At 43.0% G+C, this 25,467-nt stretch overlaps 1 protein-coding gene across 6 annotated transcripts in view; it reads right to left on the bottom strand.

Annotated features, from left to right (window-relative positions):
* Positions 1–25,467, bottom strand: part of RNF121 (ring finger protein 121) — a 63,175-nt gene that overhangs the window by 19,094 nt on the left and 18,614 nt on the right. For 5 of the 6 annotated variants that reach the window (XM_070425527.1, XM_070425532.1, XM_070425533.1 and 2 more), the window contains exons 2-3: positions 19,823–19,860; positions 16,132–16,273 (exon numbers count right to left, since the gene is read on the bottom strand). In XM_070425527.1, the coding sequence (XP_070281628.1) occupies positions 16,132–16,273; positions 19,823–19,860 (180 nt within the window). The remainder of the gene's footprint in view (positions 1–16,131; positions 16,274–19,822; positions 19,861–25,467) is intronic. The other variant, XM_070425528.1, reaches the window with a different exon arrangement.

The raw sequence follows: 25,467 nt of genomic DNA, 5'->3' as shown, positions 1-25,467 counted from the left end.
GTCCCCCTCAGGCTAAAACATCTTTTCTGCCTAGTAGCATCACTTCCGAGACACATGAAGCCTTTAGTTTAGAAGAACATATCTTGAGTTTCTAATGCTCCAAAGCATTTTCTTTTCTACCATCATTACAGTGCTAGAGTACAAGACTGCATTCAAATTCATTCTCTACCCGAATGCAAGCTCCTTGAAAACAGTCATTAGGCCGTATTCATCTGCTTCCTGTTCTAGAAAACTGTCTGGCACGTGAGAGATCCTCAACAAACTTAGATAAATAAGAGGAAAGCAGCCCACCAGTGTGGCTCAGTGGCTGAGCATCAACCTATGAATCAGGAGGTCACAGTTCAATCCGGTCAGGGGACATGCCCAGGTTACAGGCTTGATCTCCAGTAGGGGACATGCAGGAGGCAGCCGATCAATGATTCTCTCTCATCATTGATGTTTCTATCTCTCCCTTGTTCTCTGAAATATATTTTTTTCAAAAGAGGAAAGCAAGACTAGAACTCAAAGGAGGAGGCACATTTCTGTTTCACAGAGTATCTGTTTCCCTTTCCCTCCTTCAGATATCTACCTCAGACTTAGCTGAAGAGTTCCAAACGTATAATACAACTCTAAGTCAGAACTTTGGACTAATCACCATTTTTTTGCTCCCCAATGCCTCCTAACTCTCTCCCAATCACTCAGCTTTCACTACATGTCACTTGTCTTAGGTGAGTAGCAGGTGTTAAAAAAAAGAAAAAGAAAAAGGATAATTAGCACTTAATGAAGGCTTTCTTCCTGGATTCTATTCTGGCTTCAACAAAGACATAATCAGGAGTAAGTCTAGACATCAGTGTGAAAGGAGTGAAAAATCTTGCTGTGTTTTGTAACTTTCAGGCTGAAACTTTAAGAGTGCAAAGCCATTCAACTCATATCATGAAAGAAAGAAAGGGAGGAAAGGGGGGAGGGAAAGGAAGAAGAAACAGAAGGGGAAGGAGGAAAGGGAAGAATTAATTTAGGGACAGGAATAGGCTCTTTGAAACAAGATGGCCCAGTAGCCTTGGATTCTAAGTTCTGTTATGCCTCCAACTCATTGGGTCATCCTATGGAGGGCCTTCCTCCTTGAAGGAAGAGTTTGACTTGATTTTCCAAACCATTTCAAGTTCTAACATGTGAAGGCTCTATTAAGCAGCCTTGTATCCTAGACTTCCTGGCATAGTAAAACCAAGTGTCCTTATGACTTTGACTAAACTTAGCTTTTAGTTTTAAGTCCTAGCTCTAGAAATCATAATCCTCTCTCTATATATACCCCTCAGAGACCTAGCCTTTCCCCAGACAATCAGCAACTCTTGAGGCAGAAGACAGTAGCCAGAACCTAACCAATGCTCACACTCACACAGACCTCTGGCAGGCTAAAGATATCATCTTAACCTAAGGTATGTTTCAGTTCCTGAGCCATAAGGTGGAATGACCCTGGCTACTTTCCCAGGAGACCAAACAGAGGGAAACAGGAAAAGACCTTTCCACTGTCTTCAAAATCTGAAGAGATGATTTATTACCCTTACCTCACCTCTAACCAGTCAGCTCTCAGCACAACCCCTAACCCTGGTGTCTTGTGATTTTGCCCTTATATAATCTATAACTTAAATGCCATTGAGGAGTTCAGGCTTTTGAGCATTCGCTTTCCATTCTTCTGGGTGGTGCCATTCATAAAATAAAATACCCAATATTTCTCCACTGCAATTCTTGGTATTTAGTGTTTAGCTCCAGTGGACAAACTGTTCTGTAATAAAAAATGCTTCATTGATTCATCCATCAAATATTTACTTTGCATTTACTGGGAAGAGGAATGCAGAAATAAACATGACCTCTAGTCCCTGTCCTCAAGGAGCTAACAGACTAGCAGCAGGAGAAAAACATAAATCAAACCCAATTTTAAAGATTCTATTAATCCTTAGACCCTTTTTGAAGTCCAAGTAGAAATCATTAAAGAACACATAAACAATTTCAAATGATACATTGAAATGACCAGAGGTTTTAGATATGAATTTAAAGAGATCTAGATATGAATCCTAATACAGCTGTTTAATGTGCTACCTTAGGCAAGTCACTAACCCTGATAAGCCTCAGTTTTCTGAACTGTAAAATGGGGTTAACATATCTATTCTCATAAGGTTGTATAGGTTAAGGAAGTTAACGCATGAAAAGCTCTTTGAACAGTTCCTAACAAGGTAAGTATTCAATATAAGTAATGTAACAAATATGATATAAATATTCAACATATCAGCTCTTACATTTAAATAAGAGTAATACACACACACACACATACATACATACACACAGTGGGGCCTTGACTTACGAGTGTCCCGAATAACGAGTTTTTTGAGATACCAGCTGTCTCTCCGCCGATTTTTTGCATTGAATTGACTGAGTAATTTGAGTTAACGAGCTCCTTAACGACATCCTTAACGAGCTCGGTCTCGGAATGATTCGTAAGTCAAGGCCCCACTGTAGATAATAAGCACAGTACATAACTCATAAAAAGCAGTCAGTAAATGAGAACTCTTATTATGGTTTCACATGATCAAAACTGCATAAAGTCACATATATAAGGGAACAAAGACTGCAATGAGGTAACATAAATAATCAGCATATTAAAAATGGTGGGGTGCCCAGCCAATATGGCTCAGTTGTTGAGCACAGACCCAGGAACCAAGAGGTGACCAGTTTAATTCCCAGTCAGGGCACATGCCCAGGTTGTGGGCTCGATCCCCAGTAGGGGTCGTACAGGAGGCAGCTGGTCAATGATGTTCCTCTTTCATCGATGTTTCTATCTCTCCATCCCTCTCTTTCCTCTCTCTCTAAAAATCAATTAAAAAATATTTTTTAAAAATGGTAGGGTTAGGCCCTGGTTGAGTAGCTCAGTTGGTTAGAGTGTTGTCCCAATATGTCAAAGTTGCAGGTTCAATCTCTAGTCAGAGCACATACAAGAGTTAATCAATGAATGCATAAATAAGTGGAACAACATATTGATGTTTCTCTTTCCCTCTCTCGAATCAATTTAAAAAATAGTAGGGTTATAGAATCTACACTAATAAAAGAGAAAGATGCAAATTGACCATAACTTCATGACACCCACCAGCCAATCAGGCGTGAGTATGCAAATTAACTCAACAAAGATGGCGGGTTAATTTGCATACACAGGTGCTGAGCAGGTGGGACAATTGCATTGTCTCCATGGCAACGATGCTGGCATTCCGCACCGCCACAGTAGCTCTAGGCCTCTGGGCAGCGTGGGAAGGCAGAAAGGCGGCTCCAGCCCTGAACGAAGGCAGAAAGGTGGCTCCGGGCTGGAGCGAAGGCGGAAGGCTAGAGCAAAGGGGGTGCTGGCAGCCAAGGGAAGGAAGGCCCATTCTTGCACGAACCTTCATACATCAGGCCTCTAGTTTCATTATGTTTAATTCGTCCTTTCCAAGAAAAAAATAAATGACCTAAAAACACAAACCAAGGATCTGAGGCCACTTTCAGGTATTAAGACACTCTCCATTGGGAAGGCTTGAAAGCTAGATTCTGTTCAGGGTCTAGAAAGCAGCTGCTGGGGTGAGAGCTCAGTGCCTGAAAAAAGAGGCAGGGCAGAGGGGCTGAGTGAACACAAGTCTACCATGTGAAAATGGAGAGTGACAACTTTGCCTGGTTAATTTGTTTCTACTGTAGTATTTATTGGCATTTTGCTTAATAAATTGAAGCCTCTTCAATAAAGAAGGCATCTTTAATGGCTAGCTTGGCAATAAGTGGCTGAAAGTCACTACGCAAGATTCTCAAAATAATGGCAGAGACTCTGGTGCCATCTGGTGGCAACACTTCATGCAGACCCATTTGGTTCAATAGTTTCCTTAAGTACTTGTGCCTGATGTGTGGAAGGCACAAAATGATGGAAAGCCTTGGCCATAACTTCTCTTTCAGGGTGTGGAGTGATGAGATATAAACACAAATTGGGCAGCCATGCAAAGCATCAAGTACTGACATGAGAGTTCAGAGGAGAGAGGTAGCAGAAGCTGTCAGGGAAGACTGCCTAGAAGAAGCAGAGCTCTAGCTGGTTCTGAAAGAAGCTTGGATTTGGTAAGGGGAAGGGGGGAAGCAAAAGCCATTCATCCTTCTTTCCATTGTCTGGAAAGACAAAGCTGAAGTGAAGACTATCCTGAAACTGACTCGCTGATTCATTCAGCAAACATTTACTGAGGTACAAACCAAACTTCTCCAATCTGGAAGGTAAGAAAAGCAATATCCCACTTATCTCCGAAATGCTATAAGTTAGATGCTAACAATAGCAGCCCACATTTAAATGGACTGTCTTTGTTTTAGATTTATTTCATCTCAGGAACTATAATTCATGAAAAATCAGAAAAGAGCTCCAAATGACTTTCTTCCCTGGCACCAGCTGCCTTGTCAGTCTGCTGATGCTTGGCACTTATGACTTGCAGGATCTCATCACTTCTGTACCTTATGGGGACAGGGATCACCCACCACGCTTGGCTGAAAAGAAATACTGAAGATGAGCTAAAACCAAATGTCCAGACAGTATAGCAAAGTAAGAGACTCACAGCTAACAGAACAATCAGCTTGGAAGAAGTGCTGATAAATGGACAGAGGTCAACTAGAGGAAGGTGTCAGGGAAATGCTCTACAGCTCTGGTCAATTATTTTCATGAGTTATTTGGCTAAAAATACAAGGATCTGCTTAGAAAATGTGGATAGCACAAAGCTTGAGAGGTGGGGAAGATCACGGCAGTGAACATGGAAAACAGAAGCAGCAAAATTCAAAATGAGCCGAAACCGGTTTGGCTCAGTGGATAGAGCGTCGGCCTGCGGACTGAAGGGTCCCAGGTTCGATTCCGGTCAAGGGCATGTGCCTGGGTTGCGGGCACATCCCCAGTAGGAGATGTGCAGGAGGCAGCTGGTCGATGTTTCTCTCTCATCGATGTTTCTGACTCTCTATCTCTCTCCCTTCCTCTCTGTAAAAAATCAATAAAATATATTTAAAAAAAAAAAATTCAAAATGAATAAAGCTTTTTTCTAGAGTTCTTCTAGCTCTGACATCCTATGAGCTAATAAGCTGAGATGAGGAACCAAAACCATGCGATGAAACCTAACCAACTACCCAAGTATAGGATGGGAAAGGAATGGTTTAATAGCAGCTCATGTGAAACAGATCTAGGGGTTTCAGTTTAGCACAAATCACCAAGAAATATATGCCATCAGGGCCACTGCCAAAAGCATCAAAGCAACCTCATGCTGCTTAGCTAGGAACAGACCCAGAAAGAAGAAGGCAGCAGCTCTACTATTCTCTGCTGTCAAAGCATCCCTGGGATCAGGTCTTCAGACCACATTGCATAGAAGACACTGACATATAAGCATGGTCAGTGAGCAGCCAGGATTACAAAGGATCTGGAAACCAAATCAGGTAAGGAACAGCTGAAGGCAGCAGGATATTAGGCCTGGAGAAAACTACAGGATGGCCTGGCTGTAACCTTCAGTTATCTGAAGATCACCCGTAAGCAGATAGATATAGTCCATGCCCTGATGAGACCCACACACTGCTGGAATACCCTACAGGGTAGAAACTTTTTTTGACAATTTCTTCCTACCACACCCTCGGTAAACGGTCAACCTTACCACAAGAGTGAGGCAGGTCCTTCCACTGCTAATAAATGTATTATAGAGTTCCTGACTCTGATAAACCTGCCTTTGTGTCCCTTCTGCCTCTGGGTCTAATTCTTGTCCAGAGACACAGAAAGTAAATTTACTCCGTTTCTTTTGATTACTTCACAATACCTAAAATTACACATCTCCTCTCCCCAAGTCTTCCTCTCTTCAGACAGAGTCAGTCAAGCAGTCATTTAACAAATACTGAGCACTTAGTGTACAGCATGCTAAGGACTGTGGGATTCAGAGATAAAGAACAAAACCTCCTCAAGAACTTAGGTCTACTGAGGAGAAACAAAGAAAGTAGAGGGTAAGTACTTCACTCAATGTAGAACCAAGGAAGGCTTCCTGAAGAAAGCAACCTTTGATCTGTCCTGACAGCCTAGTAGGTACAGGTGCAGAATGAATCACGATGAGTGTTTCAGGATGAAGGAACATGTTATGCTTGAGAAAGTACGAGTATTTGAGGAAAGTGTGAGAAATGAGACTACAGGGGTAGGCAAGGCTCTTTGGAGGAGAAGGCTGATGTTTGCCTCACAGAAGTTATTATTATACTGTAAGGAGCAAATTTTTTCTTTCTCATAGAAAGTGGATTATAACCCTTTATTATCTTAGCATTCTCTAACCACATCCTAGTAACCCCCTTAAGGTCTTAGCATGAGAAAAATCTATAGTACTTTAAAGATATCCAGCTGGAAGATTTTGCCCCTCATCCATTCCAGGAGGGAACAGCAGATCAGTGGACAGGAGTTTTGAAAAGATGCTATATTTGGTAACAGACAGAGATGATGAAAGCTTCTCCTTGGAGATCTTTAAAAATAGGATACTTTTCTAGGCATAAACTTATTCTTTCCCTAACATCCCTGAGGGAGTTAAGGAGTAATATTAGACTTTCTGAATAGACTAGAGGCCTGATGTACGAAATTCGTGCAAGAGCTGGGGGCCTCTGCCACCTCTGCCTCAGCCCCCACCTGCTGCGGCTTTGTCTGGAAGGAAGGATGACTGGAAGGACTTCTGATCTAATTAGCACATTATGCTTTTATTATTATAGACTAGTGGCCCGTTGCAGGCCTTCCTTCCCCTGGCTGCCGGCACCAGTTTTCCTCCGGCACCCGAGACCCAGGCCTTTGGTCCAGCCACAGCAGCGAGGCTTGGCTTCTCCAATCGGCTGCTCTTTTTTTCCCCAGCTCCTCCAGCACAGCCCAGGGAGGACTGGAAGCCTGGGTTGCTCCCAGCGACTCAGGCCCTCGGCCCCTCCTTGAGCGTAGCCCAGGATGGACTGGAAGCCTGGGTTGCCCCTGGCGACCCAGGCCCCCAGCCCCCCCTTGAGCAGAGCCCAGGGCAGACTGGAAGCCTGGGTTGCCCCCAGCGACCCAGGCCCCCTGCGACCCAGGCCCCCAGCCACTCCTTGAGCGGAGTACAGGGTCGGAGGGAAGCTTGGCAACCCAAACCTCCTGCTTGCTCCAGCTCCGTGGCTGCCGCCATCTTCAGTTGTCTTCAGTCTTCGCTCTGTGCCTGTGTATGCAAATTAACCGCCATCTTTGTTGGGTTAATTTGCATAGTCACTCTGATTGGGTGGTGGGTGTAGTGGAGTGGTGGAGTGATGGTTAATTTACATGTTTCTCTTTTATTAGTGTAGATGATGAAAACTGATGTACAGAGAAATTAAAGAGCAAGTTTGGCCTGGCTAGGTTTCCAATCCAGATCGTCTGTCTCCCTAGCATATTCACTGAGTTTGGAGAAACCCTGGAAGCCTGAGGAGGCAAGATGGTGTAAATGGAAGTTGTTGTGAGAATGCCTGAAATATAAGGAAAGGACTTGGGCAAAAGTTATTAAAGAAGGAAAAATCTGGGAGGTTATAATCAGAAATGACCATGACAGAAACTGAATTTCCTGAAACTCTTAAGAAACCTCAAAAAATGGTTGACTGGCTCTATGAAAAGAGCACTTAACCAAGAATCAGATTTTGGTTTTATGTCCAGCTCTCCAATAGTCACGTGTCCTTGGCAAATCACTTCAGAATTCTGCACTTTGGTCTACTCATCTGAAAAATGGAGATAAAGCCCTATCCTGACCATCTTATAAAGCTGTTGTGAGGTTCCAATGAGATAGATGAGAAAAGTTTTTTTTTAAAAATCAACAAATTGGCTCTGGCTGGTGTGGCTCAGTTGGTTGGAGTGTCCTCCCATATACCAAAAGAGTGTGGGTTAGATTCCTGGTCAGGGCATATACCCAGGGTGTGGGTCCAATCCCTGGTTGGGGCATGTACAGGATGTAACCAATCAATATTTCTCTCCCAAATCAATGTTTCTCTCTTTCAAAAACAAAACCAAAAAATCAACAAATTCAAACAATAAGCAATTTAAGTTACTCTTGTTGCTTTTATTCAAAAGAACAGTACCTGAAATTTAAATACAGAAAACAGTAAGATCTCCTGCTCCCAAAAGCAGTTAGACTAAGTTTTTCTTCTTCTAACCAGAAGATTGCACTTGATCTCCTAAGTTAGAGAGAAAAGTTTATTATTTTTCACAGTGAAACCAGTAGGTTGACATACTTGCTCATAATCAGTCTCATGGCTGGCAATGTCTGTGCTGTCCTAGGTCCTTGAGTCGAGGACAGTGTTTCTCATCAGGGGTGAATTTCCTCCCCACAGGACATTTGGCAATGTTTGGAGACACTTTTGACTGTCACAATTTTGGGAGGGATGCCATTAGCATCTATTGGGTTGAGGCCAGGGATGCTGCTAAACATCCTACAATGAACAGGATAGTATCCCAACTCCCTCCCCCCTCCAGCCAAAAAAAGAATCATCTGGCCCAAATGTTAATAGTCTCCTTACTGAGAAACCTGGTCTAAAAGAACAGAGATAGTGTTTTTTCTACTCAGTGGTCATGGGTACACAATGAAAGGCTGAATTGCCAACCAGCACTAGTGAAGAACAAAAAAATTCATTCAGTTTGAGAGAAACAGAGCCTTATCAATTAATTCCATCATTTCTTGGCATGTCATAAGAACCTTTATTTAAAAAAAAAAGCTCTGAATAGCTAATTTTGAATAGTTTCTACTGTTCAACCATCTCAGTGCCTCTCCTTTATACAACATTCTCTGGAGAGCTGTTTTGTTTTCTTTTTATTCCCATTCTTCACCCCATAGACATTCTAATGTGTTTAAGATGTGTATATATATTTTAAATTTGTTAATTTTTTTGGTGGTGGCTGTTAATCCTCACCTGAGGATATTTTCCCATTGATTTTTAGAGACAGTGGAAGGGAGAGGGAGAGACAGAGAGGGAAACATCAATGTGAAAGAGACAAACTGATTGGTTGCCTCATGCCAGAGCTTGCAACTGAGGTACATGCCCTTGACCGGACTCAAACCTGGGACCCTTAAGTCTGCAGGCCGATGCTCTATCCACTGAACCAAACCAGCTATGGCAAGATGTATATATTTTTTGTATCTGTTCTTACAAACTGTATTTTTTGTGTGCATGTATTTTAAATTTATTTTTATTTTTATTTTTTTTTAATTTTTAAAATCTTTATTGTTCAGATTATTACATTTGTTCCTCTTTTTTCCCCCCATAACTCCCCTCCTTCCAGCTCCCACCCCACCCTCCACCCTCACTCCCCACCCACTGAGTTCATCCATAGGTGCATGATTTTTGTCCAGTCACTTCCCGCATCTCCCACACCCCTTTTCCCCCTAAGAATAGTTAGTGCATTCCCTTTCTATGTCCCTGATTCTATTATAATCACCAGTTCATTCTGTACATCAGGTTATTTATTCACTTGATTCTTAGATTCATTTGTTGATAGATGCATATTTGTTGTTCATAATTTGTATCTTTACCTTTTTCTTCTTCTTCCTCTTCTTAAAGGATACCTTTCAGCATTTCATATAATACTGGTTTGGCGGTGGTGAACTCCTTTAGCTTTTCCTTATCTGTGAAGCTCTTTATCTGACCTTCAATTCTGAATGATAGCTTTGCTGGATAAAGTAATCTTGGTTGTAGGTTCTTGGTATTCAGCACTTTGAATATTTCTTGCCATTCCCTTCTGGCCTGCAAAGTTTCTGTTGAGAAATCAGCTGACAGTCGTATGGGTAGTCCCTTGTAGGTAATTGAGCCTCTTTCTCTTGCTGCTTTTAAGATTTTCTCTTTGTCTTTTGCTCTTGGCATTTTAATGATGATGTGTCTTGGTGTGGTCCTCTTTGGATTCCTTTTGTTTGGGGTTCTCTGCACTTCTTGAACCTGTAAGTCCATTTCTTTCTCCAGGTGGGGGAAGTTTTCTGCCATTATTTCTTGAAATAGGTTTTCAATATCTTGCTGTCTCTCATCTTCTGGCACTCCAATAATTCTGATATTAGACCGCTTAAAGCTGTCCCAGAGGCTCCTTACACTATCTTCACACTTTCGGATTCTTTTTTCATTTTGCTTTTCCAATTGGGTGTTTTTTGTCGAATCTTTGGTTTGATTCTTGAGCTCCTCTGGTCTGCTATTGGGTATAATATTCTTTATTTCAGTCCGTGTATGCTTACTTTCTAATTTCTTTATCGTAGCATCGAGGGTCTCATTAGTTTTCGTGAGGCTCTGCACAAATTTATGGCAAGCCCTCAAAATTGCGATTCTTAGCTCCATATCCTCCATTTCTGTCATGTTTTTTTGTCTCCGCATCTTTTGTGCTTTCTTGGTGCACCCCCTTGTGGTCTCTGTGCGCAGTCTTGTTCTAGCCAAGCCTTAATTGTTGTAGTTAACACTAGAGGGATTTGACCACCAGGCCGACTGGCTGTAGGAATCAGCTGTGCGGAAAACGTCTGTCTTCTAGGGAGGCGCTAATCCAGCCTTTGCCTGAGGCGATCGGCAAATGGTTGTGCGCAGGGCTTGGGCGGGCGAGATCAACAGGGCGGGGGGAGGGAGCCGCTATGGCCGCTCTCAGTCCGTCCCCAGGGGTTCTGCCTCTCTGTCCCAGCAACCGCTGCAAACCTCGGAGGGGCCGTAGCCAGACAGTCCCGCTTCTCCCGTTTGAGTCTGGGTCCCTAGAGACTCGCCCGGATCTGTAGCCCAGAGTCTGAGACTCACTCCTGATTGAAAACGACAACCGCGCCCTCAGCCGCCAGCCCGCTTTGCGCGCGCACCACCTCACCACCGCACCACAGTACCTTTAAATTTTCCACACTACGCCTCCTCTGAGCGTCGGAATGCTGTTGTTTTTGCTTCTAGTTGAAGAGTCTCTCCTCAGCCAGCCTTCCTGTGGTTCTGGTTGATGTCCGTTCCGACTTTTAGTTGTATTTTTGAAGTGGTTGTTTACGGCGGCAATCTCCGGTGTTTACCTATGCCGCCATCTTCGATCTCTCCTGTCTGACTCTTCGTATTTTAAATTTATTATTGACACTGTGTTGTATATCTTTCTGTTTGTTACTTTTTCACTCATCTGCAGTTTCAGTTACCTATGGTCAATACTGACCCAAAAATATTAAATGGAAAATTCTAGAAATAAACAATTCATAAAATTTTAATTGTGTGCTGTTCTAAGTAGTGTAATTGTAGAAATCACTCTGTATATGAATCTATTGTCAGTTTTTTTCTAAATTTTTAAGATGTTTTTATTGATTATTTTAGAGAGAGAGGAAGGGAGAAGAATAGAGAGATAGAAACATCGATATGAAGAGGAACACTGTTCAGCTGCCTCCTGCATGCCCCCTACTGGGGATTGAGCCCGCAATCCAGGCATGTGCCCTGACTGGGAATCGAACCGGTGACCTCTTGGTTCGTGGGTTGATGCTCAACCACTGAGCAATTCTGGCTGGGCTCTATTGTCAGTTTTAATCATTACTAATCTCCCATTCTGTTATCATTTAACTTTGCCTATGGTAATCCTTTACTGAACAAAAACCCTTAATATAATCAAATTTATCAAGTTTTTATCCTATTTACCTACATATTTTTATTATCTTTATAATTTTACCTTTCATAATCAGGTCTTTATATCTGATAACCAAGATGGCTACTGAGTGATTAATGGGTGAGTAGGTAGCATATGCTGGACAAAGGGATGAACCACGTGACAGCGCTATAAAGGATCAAGGAATGTCTGCTAATTGAACAAATACATAGGCATCATGGAAGAGTGGGGAGAGTAGGGAGAGCAGGGGAGCTGGATGGATTGGGTATGAATCCTGACTCTGATAATCATTGGTTGAAAGGACCTCAGTTAACCTCTGAGCTTCAGTTTCTTGATCCATACATACAATGGCAAAAATAATACTATCTACCTCACAGCAAAATACTTGGCACATTATAAAGCACTCAAAATGAGAGCTAGTACTATTAATTATGTTTCCAAAATAGTGAAGACATAGCAATGTCCCAAGTATGTTTCTGCTCATTTCTCTTCCTCAAAATCCACCTTTAACCTAGAACAGCCTGGAGGGTGAGAGGTCCCCAAGAATTGTAAAACTGGTGGCTACAGCAAGTATCTAAAATTAGATTTCTAGGCAGGAAGAACAAATTTAGATGCACAAGGATGGAAAAGCAGGAATACAAGATGGGTCATCCAAACAGAACAGCAAGTAATAGAATCCTCAGCCCACAGGATGGTTGAAATATAAGGAAAGGACTTGGGCAAAAGATTGTGGGTTCGATCTAGTCTGTAAAAATGTCTGTACCAATTATATCAATAAAATCAGATGACAAACTAGGGAAAGATACCTGCAGCATGTACGTAAAAGGGCTTATTCCTAACATATAAAGAGTTCTTATCAATCAATAAGAAATATTCCAAAGGAATCCTAAACAAGAAAAGGATATGTGACCAAACATATCACATGGCTTAACTGTGAATAATATTTACATGTCATAATAATGTAAATAAGGAATACTTATTCAACTAAAAATTGTGAGGAAGAGGAGGCCTTGGCCAATGTGACTCAGTTGGTTGAGCGTTGTCCCATGCACCAAGTTTCTCTCTCTTGCCCTTTCCCTTCCTCTCTCTCTAAAAATATAAATTTAAAATTAAAAAAAATAGTTCAGAGGAGGAAAAGTGTGTGTGAAGGATATAGGTATAACAGTATAAGATAATTAGCACCTTCCATAATAGGAAGTCAATACATAATATTTAAAAGTAAAATCTACACTAATAAAAGAGAAACATGGTAATTAGCGTACAACCGCTACCCTTCCCATTGGCTAATCAGCATATCCTTATGCAAATTAACTGTCAGCCAAGATGGCAGCCGGCAGCCATGCACTAAAGCGAACAGGGAGGCTTGCTTGCTCCAGTGATGGTGGACTCCAACGTTCCCCGCCTGACTTGCCGGCCTCTCAGCTGCAACTCTAAGCAACTATGTACTATGTTGCAAATATAGAAGCTAAACAAAACCCCAGAAACCAGCTTTCAGTCAGCCGGGCTTCAGCCAGCCTGACCGCAACATTGTATCAAATACAGAAGGTAAAGGCCAGAGCCGAGGCCTCAGAGCTAAAGCTGGCCCAGAATAGAAAAAAAAAAAAAAAAGAAAAAAAGGAGCAGTTTGGAGCTTCAGTCACCCGCCAACCTGAAAACGGCCCTCAGCCCCTCAGCCAGACTGGCCAGGCACCCCAGTGGGGACCCCCACCCTGATCCAGGACACCCTTCAGGGCAAACCAGCCGGCCCCCACCCACGCACCAGGCCTCTATTCTATATAGTAAAAGGGTAATATGCCTCCCGGCACCAGGATCAGCGGAGCAGCGAGGCTCCCGGCACTGGGATCAGCGTGACAGGGGGCAGCGCCCAAACCCCTGATCGCCCTGCAGCTCTGTGAGTGACAGGGGGCGGGGCCACAACCTCCCTATCCGCCCTGCTCTGTTCGTGACAGGGGAAGGCGCCCCAACCCCCTGATCACCCCTGCTCTGTGTGTGACAGGGGGTGGTGCCCCAACTCCATCGGCCCTACTCTGTGACAGGGGGGAGCTCCTCAACCCCCTGATCGGCCCTGCTCTGTGAGTGACAGGGGGCAGCACCCCAACCCCCTGATTGGCCCTGCTCTGTGAGTGACAGGGGGCAGCGCCCAACCCCCTGATCGGCCCTGCTCTGTGCGTGACAGGGGGTGGCGCCACAACCTCCCCATCGACCCTGCCTTGAGTGTGACAGGGGGCAGTGCCCCAACCCCCCAATCGGCCCTACCCTGAGCATGACTGAGGGTGGCATCAACCTCCCGATCCGCCCTGCTCTGTGCATGACAGGGGGTGGCGCCCCAACTCCCCAATCGGCCCTGCTCTGAGCCCGACCAGGGGCTGCATCTAGGGATTGGGCGTGCCCTCTGCCACCCGGGAGCAGGCCTAAGCCAGCAGGTCGTTATCTCCCGAGGGGTCCCACACTGCGAGAGGGCACAGGCCGGGCTGGGGAACCCGCCCCCCCCACCCGAGTGCACAAATTTTTGTGCACCGGACCTCTAGTATATATATAATGACAGATTTCTTTCTTTCCAATTTATATGCCTTTTATTTCTTTATTTTATTTTTGTTAATCCTCTCCCAATGATATTTTTCCATTGATTGTTAGAGAGAATGGAAGGAAGGGAGAGAGACAGAGAAACATCAATGTGAGAGAGATACATTGATTGATTGCCTCCCGCACGTGAATCAAGCCTGCAACCAAAGTACGGGCCCTTGACCAGAATCGAACCTGCGACCCTTCCTTCAGTCTACGAGCCAATGCTCTATCCACTGAGCCAAACCGGCTGGGGCTTTTATTTCTTTTTCTTGCCTAACTGCGTTGACTAGGACTTCCAATACTATGTTGAATAAAAGTGGTGAGAATGGGCATCCTTGTCTTGATCCTGATCATAGAAAAAAAGTTTTCATCTTTTTACCAATGATAGTATGTTTGCTGTGGGTCTGACATAAATGGCTTTTATTTTGTATAGGTATTTTTTTTCTATGCCCACTTAGTTGAGAGTTTAAATCTTAAACAGATGTTGAATTTTGTCAGAAGTTTTTTCTTCATCTATTGAGATGATATAATTTTTATCCTTCATTTTGTTAATGTGGTATATCACAATGATTAATTTGTGGATGCTGGACCATCCCTGCACCCCTGGAATAAATCCCACCTGATCACGATGCATGATCTTTTTACTGTATTATTGAATTAGATTTGCTAATATTTTGCTGAGGATTTCTGCATCTATGTTCATCAATATGTTGGCCTGTAATTTTATTTTTTTGTAGTATATTTGTCTGGTTTTGGTACCAGGGTAATGCTGGCCTTGTAAAATGAGTTTAGAAGCATTCTCTCCTCTTCAATTTTTTGGAAGAGGTTGAGAAGAAAAGCTACTAAAATCTTCTTTGAATGTTTGATAGAATTCACCAGTGAAACTGTCTGGTCCTGGACTGTTGTTTTTTGGGAGATTTTTTATTACTGATTCAATCTCCTTACTAGTAATCAGTATAATCAGATTTTCTGTTTCTTCATGATTCAGTCTTGAAAGATTATGTTTCTAGGAATACACCCATTTTCTTCTAGGTTGACTAATTTGTTGGCATACATGGTATATCTTTTCCCATCCTCTTACTTTCAATCTCTGTGTCTTTGTATCTAAAGTGAATTTCTTATAGCCCTGACTGGTATTTATCAGTGGTTAGAGTATTGGCCCACACACCAAGGGGTCCCAGATTCGATTCCCGGTCAAGGACACATACCTAGGTTATAGGTTTGATTTTCGGCCTTGGTCAGGGTACTTGTGGGAGGCAACCAATCAATGTGTCTCTCTTACATCAATGTTTCTCTCCCCCCCGCCCCACACCCTCCTTTCGCCCATACTCTCTCTAAAAAGCAATGGAAAAAAATATCCTCAGGTGAGGATTAACAAAAAATAAATAAATAATAAAATAAATAAGTAAAGTGTGTCTCTTACAGACAATATATAAATGAATCATAGTGGGGGTTTTTAATACAATCTGCTAATCTCTGTCTTTTAATAGAATTTAATCCATTTACATTTAAAGTAATTGCTGATAAGGAAGGATTTACTTCTGTCATTTATGAGTATTTCTCTGTATGTTTTATGTTTTTATTCCTCATTTCCTTCATACTGCCTTTTAAAAAAAATTAATCTAAATCCTACCTGTAAGATTTATTGGAGGCTCCACCTTCCCAGTCAAGTGATCACTTCTCTCCCTCTATTTCAATAGTTCCTAATGAATATCTCCTTCATGAATATGTCCCAAAATATTTAAAAGGAAGGGCCTACCTTTTCTGGCCATAAAAATAGTCTCAGGTTCTATCCCTGTTTTCACCCTCTGAATCACTTGCACCTTAAACACACACCCACCATACACAATTCACCATTCATACATAAAGTTCATTATTATTGTCCATTCTCTGCCTACATGTGGCTTGGCTTAGGCTGGACCCTAGAATACTTAGGAAGGGTCTCTTGATTACTGGCAGACAAAGAATAGAGAGTCAAAATGGCTTACATTGTAGGAGCGAGGATGCCTCTGCTTCCACTGCACCAGGAGCAGCTGGGCCACCACCAACGTAGCGATGAGGATGAGGACCATTTCGGCATGCATGGCTTCGTGACCACGGTGCTTGGCATGCATGCGTGCATGCTCGACCCTGAAAGTCAAACAGATGGGTTTAGCCAGGTTAGGGCTGGTGTGGTGGTAAAGAGGTAGTGCTTCCCAGGGATATTCTACCCGTCCAAAGTTCAGAACACACTCCTGTATTTTGCAGCAGTAGGGTACTATGCATATGCCCTAGAGCAGCGGTCCAGGAGCAACCGCTGCTCCAAAGGTTGCCTTAAACCAGTGGTCACCAACCTTTCGAACCTCATGGATCACCAGTGGTCCACGGACCACTGGTTGACGACCGCTGCCCCAGAGGACAAGGCATTCTGATATAGAATAGGGGTTCTATGGGCCCCAATAACCAAACTCAGCTATTGGATTAAATGTGGGTGGTCTGCTGCCTGCCTCCAATGGCAGATACAGCTAACACCTTTCCTGTTGCAGGAAAGAGATCCCAGAAGCTTGTGTCACTGCCCATTTCAGACCTATTTAATTCTGTCGTTGAAAAGAAAACATAACCCAAAGAGAAGATTATAGCCACAAAGCCCCATAATCTTAGTGATATTTATGATACCAATAAAGGAGTAACACTGCAAATGTGTGATAATTCTAGGGTTAAAGTTTTGCTTTATTTATCCTACCCTCTCTGTCAGGACCAAGGATCCTAAAAACTAGTTACAGCCTGAAAAATCTAAACTGCTTTGACTTTATATTAATTCAAGAGTGACTTCACCATCAACATCCACAGGGAAATAGACTCAAGGACTTAAACTCTTATTTAATCTAAGGCTGGCATTCTCTTGTCCAGAGGATTGGCAGCAAACTATTTCCTTGGTCTATACAGGCAAAAAGCTTTCTCTAAGAACAGAGAAGAATAGTTACTCCTATTACTCTGGGTCAGAGTCAGCCAAGGGAAAAGAATAAGGAAAACTTAGTCAGAAAACCAAATACAAATATAGCCTGTGGTCAGTAGCTTTTGTACAAGTTTTCCATGTACAGGGATATTAGGGAGGGAAGGAAAGGACAACATAAATGGTATCTTCATGGAGTTCCCAAGGGCAAGAAGAACCCAGTGGGATGAATTATGGGTAAATAATAAAGCAAATATAGCAAAAGGTAATTGTAGAATCTAGGTGGTGAGTGTAAGGGTGTTCACTGTGCATTTCTTTCATGTTTTCTGTACGTTTAATATTTTTTATTATATAATGTTAGGGGCTAAAACTCAATGGGCAGCCAAATGTCAGTCAGCCAGCCAGCCACAGCACCTAAGGGTGCACTCTACATAAAACACTATCCAGGGTGAGAGAATCTGACAAAAAGATAATAAGGTTAGGAGTAAGAAACTTTAACCAGTTAACTGCCACAATATTTTTAATTTAACTTAAAAAGGTCTGCCACTTCCGTGTATAGACACTTATGACATACAAATGGTTAAGGTTGTGGCCTTGACCAAGAAAGTTAACAACTCTACGTCACAATTTCTTCATCTGTCAAAAGGAGTCCATATCTTTTCCACCTCCTTCATAGGCTTATTGTGAGAATAAGCTAAACTAAAAGGACAAGTAACACTTTAAATGCCTTAGGACTGTGGGGAATTATAGATAAGAAATACATTTCTTGTTCTCAGACAGTATATAACTGAATGGATGTGCACAACAATGAAAGAATCTAGAAAAGACCAAAGAAGACATCTATTTCAAGTTCCCACTCAATGAAAAAATTATTTTTGATATCCTTTGTATGAAATACTTCCACTGGCTTAAGAACATATGCCTTGTCCTGACTGGTTTGGCTCAGTGGATAGAGCATCAGCCTGTGGACTGAAGGGTCCCGGGTTTGATTCCAGGCAAAGGCACATGCCCCGGTTGTGGGCTTGATCCCCAGTTGGGGGCGTGCAGGAGGCAGCCAATCAATGATTCTCTCTCATCACTGATGTTTCTATCTCTCCCTCTCCCTCCCTCTGTGAAATAAAAATATTTTTTTTTAAAAAAAAAAGAACATATGCCTCTTAAAGTTATCTATTCTAGAACCAGCAGTGTCTGACACATTGTAGGTACTCATATGTGCTTATGAAGGACTAACACTCCAATGCTTTAAGAGGTAGGAGGGCCCGAGCTAGTTTGGCTTAGCAGATAGATTGTCGGCCTGCGGACTGAACAGTCCTGGGTTCAATTCCGGTCAAGGGCACATGCCCGGGTTGTGGGCTCGATCCCCAGTAGGGGGCGTGCAGGAAGCAGCCAATCAGTGATTCTCTCTCATCATTGATGTTTCTTTCTCTTCCCGTCTCTTCCTCTCTGAAATCAATAAAAAGATATATATGGGGGGGGGGGGGGGGGCAGGAGGTTCTCTACCTCTTAATATACCATAATTATTAAAGATATTTCTTTAATAATTAGATAATGATACAAAATCTATCTTTCTATAGCTCCAGGACCTAAACCTACACTCTGGAACAATAAAGGACATATCCACTCCTCTTTTCCAATGCTGCCCCTTCAAAGATTGCTCATGATCTTATTTTTTAAAAACAAAACCAAAAACTATCCTGTTCCTATCACCATTTTCTTGGCCTTTTTAGTTCTAGGTATTTATTTCTTTTATTTATTTTTAGTTCTAGATCTTGTAAATACTATTCATATAACATAATGTGAAGACCATTAATCCTGGTTGCCTTCTTCGAGACATTATTTAGCCAAAGATCTTCTTATACTGTAGTGTCTACAACATCCAGTGTGGCCTCAGTGTAGCAGAGCACAATGGCACTGTCCCTACCTTAAGGCTGATAACATATTTCTATGAACATCTTCCAAATCATGTGAATTATTTCAGTAGCTGAGGTACACAACTGGTGTATATTAAGCTTAAAGTCATCTAAAATCTTGTTGGGTTTGTCATATGCATTAATATCTTTGCCATTCTATATTTTACAATCAATAGTTTTAATCTAAAAGTTTTTTTTCTCATTATTAGGTTTTATTTGGTTGACTTCTCACTGGTCAGCCATCTTGTGAAGTTTGTGGGGCAATCACTTTGAAACTCCTTTACTAATTAGAAATCATGACAATAAGATATTTGTTGGCACACTCTGGTTACACAGCAAGTTACCAGCAAGTTGAGATCTCCCATTTTCTCAATCAGATCCCTCTACCTATTTCATGTATAATGATGATAATGTTAATGATGATAATCATCTTCAAAGTAGGTAACACTGGAGCTTACCACATGCCAGGCACTGTTCTAAGAATTTCACATATATTAATCCTCACAACTCTATGAGGTACAGGTACTATTTTGAACCACACCTGACAAATGAAAAAAACTAAGGCAAGTTAAGTAACCTGCACAAAATCACATAGCTAGGAAATGGTACAACTAGTATTAAAACCTAGGTGGATAGTTTGGTACAATTATGCATTTGCTTCCCAGGACCAAGGGAGCTACCCAGAAGTGACCCATGTACTGGAAAAAAATCCCAAAGACCTAGCCTACTGGTCATGAGTCACTGTCTCCCACAGACACGGAAGCAAAAAGAATAGAACTCTATTAGTTGGATTACCCGATAGTCCCCAGCCTGAGGGGCCCACACTGTCACACTTACCTCCATTGCTCCTCTGGGGAGAGGTGTGACATATCAACCTGTAGAAAGACACCACCAAAAAAATCCATTACTGTCTTAGGCTGTCCCTGCCCAAAATAAGGTGCTTACACATTCATCAATATCCACCAAGGAATCACAGGAAGCTTTAAGTGTCACAATTTCTATGAAGCCTTCCCTAGTACTCTACTCCCCACTGATCTCTCCCTTCTAGAACTAACCAGTAACTCTGGCTCATGTCTATGACTGCCATTGTTTTGCATGTCTGTGCTAGGCAATAAGGACAAAAGAATGAACCTAATTCCCAAGATTCTCACAACCTATGAGATAAAAACATAATATTTCTTTATTAGATATCAAAGACTTGCTATGGAAGAAAAAAAAAGCAGGGTGGGGGGTGGGGGGGAACTTTTCATCCAACCTATGGCTTGACAGATTAGTGAAAACTTCCTGGAGGTGAGATGTGAAATACTACCTCAATGAGGAAATTAGAGAAATATGTTCCAGGAAAAGGACTAACATAACCATGAAGTTACAAAGCATACAAACAATTGAGAATGGGGTGGGGTCCCTCCGCCTGGCTGGTGATTGGGGCTGACCAGGGCCATCTCTCCCAGTCCCAGGGCCGGTGGCCTGGGAGGGACCTCAGGAGGGCTTCAGGGCATGTCTGGCCCTGTCTCACCCAGTCCTGATCAGCAGGACCCCAGCAGCAAGCTAACCTAACGGTCAGAGCATCTTCCCCCTGGTGGTCAGTACATGTCATAGCACCGGTCAGTCGACCACTCGGACACTTAGCATATTAGGCTTTTATATAGAGAGACTGTAACTCACGCCAAAGAATGCTTGGGGCACACTTTCCCTCCAGCCCCTGGTTTTGGAGCCTTCATGTCCTTCCAAGACTCTGCTCACCCTCTTCAGCTGCCACACGAAGTAAATTGCATCGTGTGCATGGAAACCCTTTGCAGGCTCCATGGATGTGTCTTTACTTTGCTGCAGTTCCGATTACCCCAACATGAGGAGAGACACCCTCATTATCAGGTAATACCATCGTGGTAAGACCCCTACTCAGCCTACTGCAGCGGTTTTAAATAGGCCATGGGTCACCCTAGATGGTTTGGCTCAGTGGATAGAGCCACAGCCTGCAGACTGAAGGGTCGATTTCAGTCAAGGGCACATTCCTGAGTTGTGGGCTCAATCCCCAGTAGGGGGTGTGCGGGAGATAGATCGATTCTCTCTCATCATTGATGTTTCTATCTCTCTCTCCCTCTGCCTTCCTCTCTGAAATCAATAAAAATATATTAACAAAAATAAAAATAGGCCATGAATCAAACATTGCTACTTTCCATCCATCCAGTCCCCTCACACCCTTTTTTTGTCTTCACCCCCCCCACTCCTCTCCCCCCCCGCCCCGTCCCAACACACACTCTGCTGGGGTCTGTAAAATGGGGTCAGAATTTCTACTTCAACTAAGGGTGATGCTTCCACACGGCCCTCCTTCCCCAGCGCATCTCTGTCCCCAGTCCTGTGGGGTCTCTCCCTCCCTCCCCTTCATCTAATTCGGTAGGCCCTGCTCTGCCCCCTCCTCCTGCAACCTCCTGTCTGCAGCCTCCCCCTTTCTTCTAAGGGGGCGGAGCTCCCCAAAGGCGAGGCGGGGCTGTGTGGGGCTGTGCAGCTGTGGAGGCGGGTGAGGGGGAGCCCAGGCGGGGCCTTTGAGGAGAGCTGGGGTGACTGGTCACAGGGAGGTGGAGGGAGAGACGTGGAGCCTATCCCGTGGGAGAGGTACCGGGCTCCTCGACTGCCCCCACCCAGCAGCTTTTCTAGGCCCCTGAGGAGCTGTCACCCTCTGCCACTCACTGCCTCCCACTTCCTTTCAATGTTTAGACTTAGTTTCTCCGACTCAGCCCTGCCCTCCTCTCTGCTGCGACCCCAGGAGCCCGAGGCCACCCCTTGGCCTCTGGCAGGTGTGCCTGGACCGTCCCCCCCAACCCCCATAATGGTGCTACCCACTCTCCTGGAGTAGTTAGTGAAACTTAACAAATAAAATGAAGCAGCTCTGAAGATTGTAAGTTGCGCACTAAGAACGCCACAGGCTGCAGAGATCTGTTTAGTCCAGGCTCTCGGATCATGCATAGCAGCCTCCCCCACCACCTGGTCCCTCCTGGCTCCCACCTCCACCCGGGGCTCCGGTCAAACCCTGGGAGCTTCCTGAGGGCTCTCACCTTACATCTCACTTTCCAGTCCAGCTCACCAGCACCCGCAGCAAGCTAACCTACTGGCTGGAGCATCTGCCCCCGGTGGTCAGTGCACATCATAGCAACTGGTCGAGCAGTCAAACTCCTAGCCAAACTTCAGTCCAGGGGACAATTTGCATATTGGGCTTTTATTATATAGGATAGCCAAGGTATGGAAGCTACCTAAGTGTCCATCAACAGATGAATGAATAAAGAAATTGTGATACATGTATACAATGGAATATTACTCAAGTCATCAAAAAGAATAACATCTTGCCCAGCTGGTGTGGTTCAGTGGTTGAACGTCGACCTATGAACCAGGGTTCAATTCCCGATCAGGGCACATGTCTGAAAATGTGGGCTTGAACCCCAATAGGGGGCATGCAGGAGGTAGCCGGTCAATAATTCTCTATCATTGATGTTTTTTTCTCTCTCCCCTTGTCTCTCCCTTTCCCTTCCTCTCTGAAATCAATAAAAATATATTTTTAAAAATTCAGACATTTTTTGTGGCTCCCTGAGTACTGTGCCTATTATACCTAATGGATAAGTTAGCCCTGGGTCCTGTTGTCTCACCAAGCTGCCAAGTCACTTTGCTCTGAGATTCTCTTTTCTTTTTCTTTCTTTCTTTTTTCCTTTTTAAAAATCTTTATTGTTGAAAGTATTACATATGTCTCCTTTTTCTCCCATTGTGAAATTCTCTTTTCTAATGGGTCTACCTGATCAAACAGCCTGAGGATTAAGTTCACACTAAATCTCACACTGCCTAAATCCACACACACACACAAAAAGGCAACCTCACTCCACTCATATAAACACTATAAAGTCATTGGGCAATCATTTGACAGTAATGTGTAGTCTGTATTCAAGAAGGGTTTATTTACATTCATAAATGATCAAATCCAAACAAAAAAATAGACATGTCATTGACCTACAAATGCCAAAGTCACAGGAAGCATGTTCCTGGCATCTTAATGATACCAGGAATAAATATTTGTTTGTTCATTCATTTGTTCATTCATTAAATCACAAGACAGACATAAAACAAAGTCTCTTTCCTTATAAAACGTAAACTTGCATTCTAATACAAAAGACATAATAAACATGTAAATAAGCATTTATTTATATACATTAAATAATTTCTGGTAGCAGTGTTCTAAAGAGACGAAAGAGTTAAAAAAAAAAAAAAAAAAGCTGTTTTGTTGCTACATGTAGATACTCTAGTTCAGCAGTCGCAGCCAACCGGTGGTCCCACCATGGTGACCGGTCAGTCGACCGCTGCTCTAGTTTCCCCAAAAGGTTTCCAACAATAGAACACGCTGGGTGGGACGAACAGTGAAAGTGAGCCCATGTGGTATGTCTTCATTCCTTGGGGTTTAACTCATTCCCACGTTTTACCCCAAGAAATGGTTTCAGGGCAACAACTACCTTTCTCAGTGAAGAGAAATAGTTGTAGGTCCTAATCTGGCATGGCTATTTATTTGATTTATTCCAAAGAACAGGGCACTTCTCTCCATGCCTCAGTTTCCCCACATATAAAATTGGGGCGGGGGGCGGGTGGCTTAGGTGATTTTCAAAGTAGTAATTCACACCAAATCTGTCTAACTCCAAAGCTTTGAAGTTAGCTATAACACTCTGGCTTTCCAAACCCCCAGTTTATTTAGTTACCACAGAAGTTAAAGCAAAATGCCTTCAGTGTGGTGAGGTGTGATATAATAGGTTGTGACCAAATTAAATCAATGAAAATGTACCAAGTGACTACTATATTCATCCATCACTCAGGGGATGGTCCTTTGCTCTGGCTTCAAGTACCTGCTAACTGCAAAGGAGCCTAAACTCTGGAACCCCATCCACCAGGGCAACCTAGCATTTCAGAGGTCTCAGTTGATCCTTCCAAGAGTTAAAGACTGATCAACTTTACAGCTAAAGACCTCATTCTTTCACAAAATATTAGAGATGACTAAGTCCAACCTTTGCTCTTGAGGTATTCACAGTCAGAGGAGGAGGGGCAGGCTATTAACCAAAATATGATATGATAAGGATAACACTGACATATAAACAAAATGCTGTGTAAGCACAGAGAAAGGAGAGATTAGCTAGCTTCTAAACCTGGTATGAATACAGCACAACAACCAGGCTGACTGCCTCTATCTCGTGGACAGATACAGTGATCTGCTGCATAATTAGAATAACAAGTGAAGTCCAAAGGTTCACAGGCTACCCATATTTGTGGCTCCCCGTTCTCCTCTCATTCACATTTTTTCTCCAACTCCTTAGACTTGCCAAGAATTCAAGGCCAACAAATCAAAGTAGAACTACCTACCTCACTTTTCAGAACTCATAAATCATCTGGGGATTATGCTTAGCCAAATAGAAAGGCCTAACATGGACAGCACACTCTGGGCAGTGAAGTCCAAGTAGTAACTGCTGTGGCTGCTGTCTGCCCCCCACCCCACCCCTCCTACCATCAGACTGCCTTGTTATTTCTCAGACTGGCTTCCTCTCCACCTGGTCCTCTTCCCTCACTCTTCCCTATATGCACACCAGCTTCCTATACATTCTACACTTTTCTACCCATCCATAAGACCCAATCCAGACATGACCTCTTCCAGGAACCCTTTCAGAACAGAATTATCCTTTCTATGAAGTCCTAATCTGGACTATTCAGGTGCTGATCACATTTACTCACCTAGGAAATCTCTCTTAAATTTTTCATTGCCACACCTCCTTAGTACAGACTCTATCCTTGCTCTCTCCTAGATGAATGCAGTGACTTTCAAGGTGATCTCTCTAACTCTGATCTTGCCGGAACAGATTCATAATATAGGAGCAGCCACAATGATCTTTATCAGACACATCTGACTGTATTCTTGACCAATTCTGATAACCTTATATTACCTGCGGCTTAAAGTCCAAACTCCTTTGCATGACATGGAAGGTACTTCATAATTTGGTCCAACAAGCTACTTATCTCACCACTCCCCACCAAATGGCTTACACTCTAGCCACACTGAACCACCTACCAGTCTTCCCTTTTATCCCTCACTGCTTCTACTAAAAGCTGCTACTGTCTTCTCCCGCTAAAATTCTTTCCTCGCCTTCACTGTCTAGTTCATTTCTATTCACTCTTTAAAATGCCGCTCAAATATAAATTCCTTTGTGAGACATTCTCCAACTTTATTCATTCACACATCCATTTGACAACTGTTAGCTGATCAGATGTTAAGCTCTAGGCAGGGATACAATAATAACTAACAGCTTCACACTCAAGGAGCTTAAAATCTGGTAGATCTCTGAAGGTGAAGTAATTCCTTTCCTCCTCTGTTCTCCCACAAAATTTTGCAACTTGCACATACCTCCAAGGTCACATTACTTTTATATTTGTTTCTGAATCTGTTTCCATTGCTGGGCTCTAATCAT

This window comes from Myotis yumanensis, unplaced genomic scaffold (assembly GCF_028538775.1).
Source record: "Myotis yumanensis isolate MYYU_CA2020_CCGP unplaced genomic scaffold, mMyoYum1.0.hap1 SCAF_10, whole genome shotgun sequence".
Lineage (NCBI taxonomy): Eukaryota > Metazoa > Chordata > Mammalia > Chiroptera > Vespertilionidae > Myotis > Myotis yumanensis.
This window is presented reverse-complemented; position numbering and strand designations above follow the sequence as displayed.